General features: G+C 47.2%; 1 protein-coding gene across 1 annotated transcript; it reads right to left on the bottom strand.

Moving 5' to 3' along the window:
* Positions 1–579: 579 nt before the first annotated feature.
* Positions 580–6864, bottom strand: LOC308152000 (inward rectifier potassium channel 4-like; the record flags this gene model as incomplete). The annotated part of the gene is made up of 2 exons (XM_080524903.1): positions 580–2212; positions 6773–6864. The coding sequence occupies 2 exons, from the start codon at positions 6862–6864 to the stop codon at positions 580–582; spliced, it is 1725 nt and encodes a 574-aa protein (XP_080381029.1).
* Between the last annotated feature and the right edge of the window lie 489 nt (positions 6865–7353).

Genomic DNA, 7353 nt, shown 5'->3' on the forward strand with positions numbered 1-7353 from the left:
AACATAATAATAAATAATATATTTACATTTATAAAACAATTATTTTAATATCAACTCAATACACAATATGTTGTCCTCTGTCATTTCAGTGTTTGAAATCATGGATACAAAAAGTGGTGACTTTCTCATTAATTAAGTTCTTTCATTTGAGGTTTTGACAGCATTAGAAAGTGATTGTAGAAGTGATTGTTTCTGAGTGATAATTGGCTATGATTGAAAATAGGGACGAGGATTTGGTTTTTGGAAACCAAAAGTAATTAACAAAGGATAATTATCCAAATTATCCATTCAAATATTCAGTACTATACAACTGGATGTTGAATACAACAAAATGCATTTAACAAACACCCAGAAAATGACCAAATCAGATCCAGCAGTTCGTGTACTCAACAAAAACAGAATTCAATAGCAAAATAACTTGCTTGCTTGTCACATTCCTGCAGATTTCCAAACACTATTTTTCACTTATGCCAGAAACCCAGTTTCATTCTCCATCTTCATCTAGACTTTGGTTGGATACACATAGAGAAACATAGAAGCTGTAACTAGGGCACATCGTTCTTTCCATAGAGGAGAGTCTCACACCCCTGACTCCCTCCTGAAGCTCAGTGGATCCAAGGGTATGGCTGGCTGCAGCCTATCAAAGTCTATCTGACTGTCCATGTCCAGCACACACAGCACATCCACCGTCTGTTCAACCTCAAACCTCTCCTGGAAGTCCAGGCAAACGTCCCTCTCCTCCCCCTCCCCGACGTCCCTGCCGCCCAGAATCTCCCCCACCTCCTCCTCCTCCTCGTCCTCCCCGCAGCACAAGGCCACCTCGTTCTCGTAGCAGAAGGCGCTGGGGGAATGGGGGGGCATGAGGTGGCGGGCGGCCCGGGGGCCTAACGGGGACACCGAGCGGGTGGAGGCGGAGGAGTCGCACGAGGAGGTTCGGCCCGAGGAGGATCGGCCGCGGGTCATCTCGCTGAGGTCCCTGGCGCTGCAGTGCGGGGTGGCCAGGACCTCGTAGGTCTTGTGGAAGCGGGAGTAGTCCACCTGGTAGCGGTGCTCCTTCTCGAAGACCACGGGCTCGAAGCGGTGGCCCCAGAGGATCTCCCGGGACAGGTACGAGCTCCGGGCTTGGGTGGTCATGGCCGTGGCCTCCACCATCCCCTCCAGGATCACCACAATCTCAAAGTCCTCTCTCTCCAGGTCCATGCGGCTCATGCGGTACAGGGGGCTGTTCTCGTTGATCTCGTGGACCACCACCAGCGGGGAGACCAGGAAGAGGCGGTCCAGCCCTTCGTCGTAACCCACGTCTATGTCTGTCTGCTCCATCGGTAGGTACTCCCCCTCGGCGGTGATGTGCGGTCGGATGAGCTGCGCCCGGACGTGGGCCTCCACGATGTGGCTCTTGCGCATGTTGCCCAGGCGCCACATGAGGCAGAGCTTGCCGTCCCGCAACGAGATGACCGCGTGGTGCGAGAAGAGCAAAGTCTGCGCCCGCTTCTTGGGCCGTACCATCTTGGCCATGATGGTGCCGATCATGAAGGAGTCGATGATGCAGCCCACGATGGACTGGACCACGACCGTCATCACCGCGGCGGGGCACTCCTCCGTAACGCAGCGGAAACCGTACCCGATGGTGGTCTGGGTCTCTATGGAGAACAGGAAGGCCCCGACAAAGCTCTGGACGTGGAGGATGCACGGCTTCCACTCCATCCCTCCCTCCAGCCCAGCCGCAGGTCCCTCTCCTGGGCCGGGCCGGGGCTCGAAGTCCCCGTGGACCATGGCCACCATCCAGAAGACCAAGCCGAAGAGCAGCCAGGAGAGCAGGAACGTGGTGCTGAAGATGAGCAGCACGTAGCGCCAGCGGATGTCCACGCAGGTGGTGAAGATGTCGGCCATGTAGCGCTGGCGTTTGTCGTCCATGTTGGAGAACACCACGTTGCACTGGCCGTTCTTTTTCACGAAGCGGCTCCTCAGGCGGCCGGGGCCCACCGTGGAGATCGGACGGCCGCCGTTACGGATGGGATCCGTTAACCGGTGGGCTGACATCCCCCCTCCTCCATCTGTCCCTCCTCCTCCTCCACCACTTCCACTTCCACCCCCTCCGCCGCCTCCCATCCGGCTCCCGCCCAGAGTGTGCTGCATCAGCGGGCTGTTGCCATTGTGGAGCCCTAGGGCGGAGATCTTAATGGCGTCTTCGTCTGTGGGAACAATGCTGTATCTGGACAGGGGGGGGAGAAAATAAGACCATATGATGCAACAGAGAAGGAGAAAAGGGATAGGATAAATAAAGGTAAAGGACAAATGGAGAGAATAGACTGAATCAGGGGTTGAGCACATAGAGCAGTGGACGCTAGGTAAAAGTCCCTGAATAAACAACAATGTTAATGCAGCTTTTTCGATGTAGATAAAGGATCAAATAACATATATATTTCTAGTCTGATTAAAGGGATAGTTCACCCAAATTACTCAATCACAAATGTGTTTCCTTACCCTAAAGGAGTCTACAAACAAAGCGATTTGTGGTTAGTGACCGTGGCTAGATAAACAGAATCGATAGATAGATTGCAGTCAGTCAGTCTTTGTGTGATGACTGCTTTCAATGTAAGGAAACAAATACAGTGCCCTCCATAAGTATTGGAAAGAGGAAGCATTTTGTCTTCTTTTAGATCTATACTCTAAATACTGATTTGAAATCAACTGATTTTAAAATTAGGGTTAGGGTTTTGTAAACATAGTGCCCCTATTTCAGCAAAGTATAGAAAATTGGCTCGAGTTTCGGGTTTCTGGTTAGTCAGGTATGTTCCGTCACATCACTTGTGCAAGCTTAAGAGAACTGTCAATGTCTACTATTGATTCTAGCCTTTACGTTTTCCTTTGGATTCTGTTATTGGTATCTGTCAACATGAAGACCAAAACGTTGTCATTCCAAGTCAAGGTAGCCATTATGGGGCTGAGAAATCAGAAAGAAACCTCTATTATAAACATATCCAAAAGAAAGAAAAGCACTGGTGAGCTCAGCAGTCACAAACAGCCTGGTACCATAATTAGGAAAACAAAACCACTGTCCCACAGATCCGGAACACTCTCCGGGAGGTAGGCGTGGATGTGTCAGAGACTACCAAACACAGATGACTTCACCAGTAGAACTACAGAGGCAACACTGCAAAGGTTTAAACCACTAGTTAGCAACAGAAACCGGAGGATCAGATTAAAGGTTTGCTAAAAGGTACCTAAAAGAGCCTGCAGAGTTCTGGAAAAAGCTATTGTGGACAGATGAGACATATATTAGTATGTACCAGAGTGATGACAAGTATAAAGTGTGGAGAAAACTGCCCAAACTCCTCGGCATACCACCTCATCTGTGAAATAAACATATATTATGGCTGCCACTGGAACTGGCTCGCTTGTCTTCATTGATGATGTAACTGCTGACGCCAGCAACAGAATGAATTCTGAAATGTACAGAAACATTTTGTCTGCTGACAAGATGTCTCATTGGACGGCGCTTCATCATACAGCAAGACAATGACTCCCAAAATACTGCCATAGCAACGAGGGAGTTTTTCAGGGCCAAAAAGTGGAAAGTTTTGGAGTGGCCAAGTCAAACTTGAAAAAAAATAAATCCAATTGAACATGCATTTCATTTCAACTTGCATTTAATTTGCTGAAGAGGGAACTTATAGTAAGGGAAACATATGAAAATCTGCGAAGTAAATCGTTACCAAAAAAATTCTTCACCAATGTGTTTCTAAAGGTGTGTAATAACATGTACTAAAAGGTTGAAATTCAACTCCTGTGGGAAACCTCATAAAAAACTGCTCAAAGTTGGGGTACCGATAACCGATTTCCGAAAATTCGAAAATGCTTAAATTGGACTTGAGTAACTTTTGAGGGGTCAAACTAGGCATTTTTCATGATTCTGAGTTGATTGCAAGCATTTATTTGTCACCAAGACCACTTCCTGGTAGAGAAACTGCCACGCCCTTTTTGCCATTTACATATACATTTATTTAAATTAGCTGCATAATACTCAGAGTGGAGGTGGTAGTGGGGGTGGTAGTGGAGGTGGTAGGTAGTGGAGGTGGTAGTGGAGGTGGTAGTAGAGGTGGTAGTAGAGGTGGTAGTGGAGGTGGTAGTGGGGGTGGTAGTGGAGGTGGTAGTGGAGGTGGTAGTGGAGGTGGTAGTGGAGGTGGTAGTAGAGGTGGTAGTGGGGGTGGTAGTGGAGGTGGTAGTGGGGGTGGTAGTGGAGGTGGTAGTGGAGGTGGTAGTGGAGGTGGTAGTAGAGGTGGTAGTGGAGGTGGTAGTAGAGGTGGTAGTGGGGGTGGTAGTGGAGGTGGTAGTGGAGGTGGTAGTGGAGGTGGTAGTGGAGGTGGTAGTAGAGGTGGTAGTAGAGGTGGTAGTGGAGGTGGTAGTAGAGGTGGTAGTGGAGGTGGTAGTGGAGGTGGTAGTAGAGGTGGTAGTAGAGGTGGTAGTAGAGGTGGTAGTAGAGGTGGTAGTAGAGGTGGTAGTAGAGGTGGTAGTGGAGATGGTAGGTAGTAGAGGTGGTAGTGGAGGTGGTAGTAGAGGTGGTAGTGGAGGTGGTAGTGGGGGTGGTAGTAGAGGTGGTAGTGGAGGTGGTAGTGGAGGTGGTAGTAGAGGTGGTAGTTGAGGTGGTGGTGGAGGTGGTAGTGGAGGTGGTAGTGGAGGTGGTAGTGGAGGTGGTAGTGGAGGTGGTAGTAGAGGTGGTAGTGGGGGTGGTAGTGGAGGTGGTAGTGGAGGTGGTAGTGGAGGTGGTAGTGGAGGTGGTAGTGGAGGTGGTAGTGGAGGTGGTAGTGGAGGTGGTAGTGGAGGTGGTAGTAGAGGTGGTAGGTAGTAGAGGTGGTAGTGGAGGTGGTAGTGGAGGTGGTAGTGGAGGTGGTAGTGGAGGTGGTAGTGGAGGTGGTAGTGGAGGTGGTAGTAGAGGTGGTAGTGGAGGTGGTAGTAGAGGTGGTAGTGGAGGTGGTAGTAGAGGTGGTAGTAGAGGTGGTAGTGGAGGTGGTAGTAGAGGTGGTAGTAGAGGTGGAAGCATTGAATAAATGCTTGCAATCAACTCAGAATCATGAAAAATGCCTAGTTTGACCCCTCAAAAGTTACTCAAGTCCAATTTAAGCATTTTCGAATTTTTTGAAATCGGTTATCGGTACCCCAACTTTGAGCAGTTGTTTATGAGGTTTCCCACAGGAGTTGAATTTCAACCTTTTAGGACATGTTATTACACACCTTTAGAAACACATTGGTGAAGAAATTTCTTGGTAACGATTTACTTCGCAGATTGGTCAAATATCTGGTAAAATGCCCTTACTATTAAGGCAAAACACCTCAAAACAAAGATGGCTGCAGTACAGGCCTGACAGAGCATCACCAGATAATATACCCAGCGTCTTGTCAATGGGACACAGACTTATGCAGTTATTGCATTAGTGTTGTTCCGATACCATTTTTTGATCCCGATACCGATACCGATACCTGACCGTGCAGTACATGCCGATACCGAGTACCGATCCGATACCACAGCGTTTGAAAAAACAAAACAAAAAAACATGTTTTTTGAGCCGCATACTCACCTCGATGTAAAATTATTGCTAACACTTAGTCTGGCACTGCTCAAAACCTTTGTAAAACTCGTAAAGTTTTTTTTTTTTTTTTTAAACTTACGTTTTTGTAAAGTACTCGCCGATACCGATACCAGCATTTTTTTGCGTATCGGTGGCCATGCCGATACTAGTATCGGTATCGGAACAACACTATATTGCATGCAAAGGATTGTTGATGTGACAGGGTCTGGTGAAAAAGCTTTCAAATGATGTGTCATCACTGACATCTGAAGAAGATATGCTTATTTGAATGTTGGTACACCTCAAACCATACCGGAAAAACTCGCTCTGAATCAAAACACACGCAAAACAGCTGCTAGTAGCTAGCCGCTAAGAAGGAGCACATCACAACATGCTGATACAACAACAGCAACATGCTAAAAACACATAACTACATTTAATGAGATGATCACGTCCTAAAATGTTTGTTTACAAGCCATGTAATTGACATGACATCTCTTACCCAGTAGCCTACGGCAGACGATACAGTGTATCCAATTCACAAATTGTATTTATTTATTTAAAGTATTTAGTTATCCTAAAACTGCTGTTTGTTATATTGAGTGGGCTCTTACAAAACTTTCGTAATATGCAAAAAAAACTTAAATCTGTAAAACAACATGGAATTGAAGACATTAATCTTTACTTTGAATTTCGAGCTAAAAGAAGACAAAATGCTTTCTCTTTCCAATACTTACGGAGGGCACTGTATGTGATTTTGTAATTTGGTGAACTATCCCTTTAAAGAGAGTACTAGACTGTACAAGAGCTAATTGTCCTGTATATGTGACGGCAGCTGGTGAAAGGGGTGAACAAGTCGGCAACCGACCAAATGTTCAGACTTTTATTCTGAAAGATTTAGATACATTTCAACGTTATTGAAAATCAATGACACACTCGCTAGTCAAGCCAAAACATTGCAATGCAATGGATTCGGTGAGCAATCCCCACTACTACCTAGTTTGTGTAGAGTAGTGGGGATTACTCACCGAATCCATTGCATTGCAATGATTTTGGCTTGACTAGCGAGTGTGTCATTGATTTTCAACAATGCTGACTGATTTATTTACATTTGTCTAAATAAAAGTCCAAACGGTCCCATCGGTGGCCAAATTCTTGCCATCACGTAATCACCAAATCAGCTGCCATCACGTATTCCCTCTTACCTGTTGACTCGCACCGCTCCCATCGCTCCGGCGATCATCAGGCTGTGTCCGAGAGAGCAGTAATCGAGGCAGAGATGGGCAGTGCCAACCATCAAACTAGGGGTGCGTTCGTAAATACGCTCTGGAAATCTGATCAGCACTCATGGAATGCCTCTTGTCCAATCAAATTACTTGGTCTACTCTATGACATGAACCCAGTGTGCGCTCCGGCGCTCTCAGAGCGAATTTACAAACGCACCCTCTACGTGCAGGTCAGAGGGAGGTCGGAGGTCGGAGGTCGAGTAGTGGGGGGGTGGGGGTTCAGGGACAGCCTCAGGGCTGAGGTCTCCTCTCAGATATCAGCAACATGACCGAGGTTGATGACCTTAGCTGCCCTCCCGGTGATGAGTTTCCTGAAAGACATCATGAATAGAGAACAGTTGGAATTTCATCATCCTTCATTCACAGCATCCACACGAGGGGAGGCTGGTGGAGGTAGACAATGGAGGACGGGCTCATTATAATGCATGGAATGGAATGACAAATCAGTCCACCGATTTCCAGCCTCCCCTGATACCCCTATACCTCCTGATACCCCATAT

Source organism: Nansenia antarctica, assembly GCF_963989245.1.
Source record: "Nansenia antarctica genome assembly, chromosome: 2".
In the NCBI taxonomy this organism is placed as follows: domain Eukaryota; kingdom Metazoa; phylum Chordata; class Actinopteri; order Argentiniformes; family Microstomatidae; genus Nansenia; species Nansenia antarctica.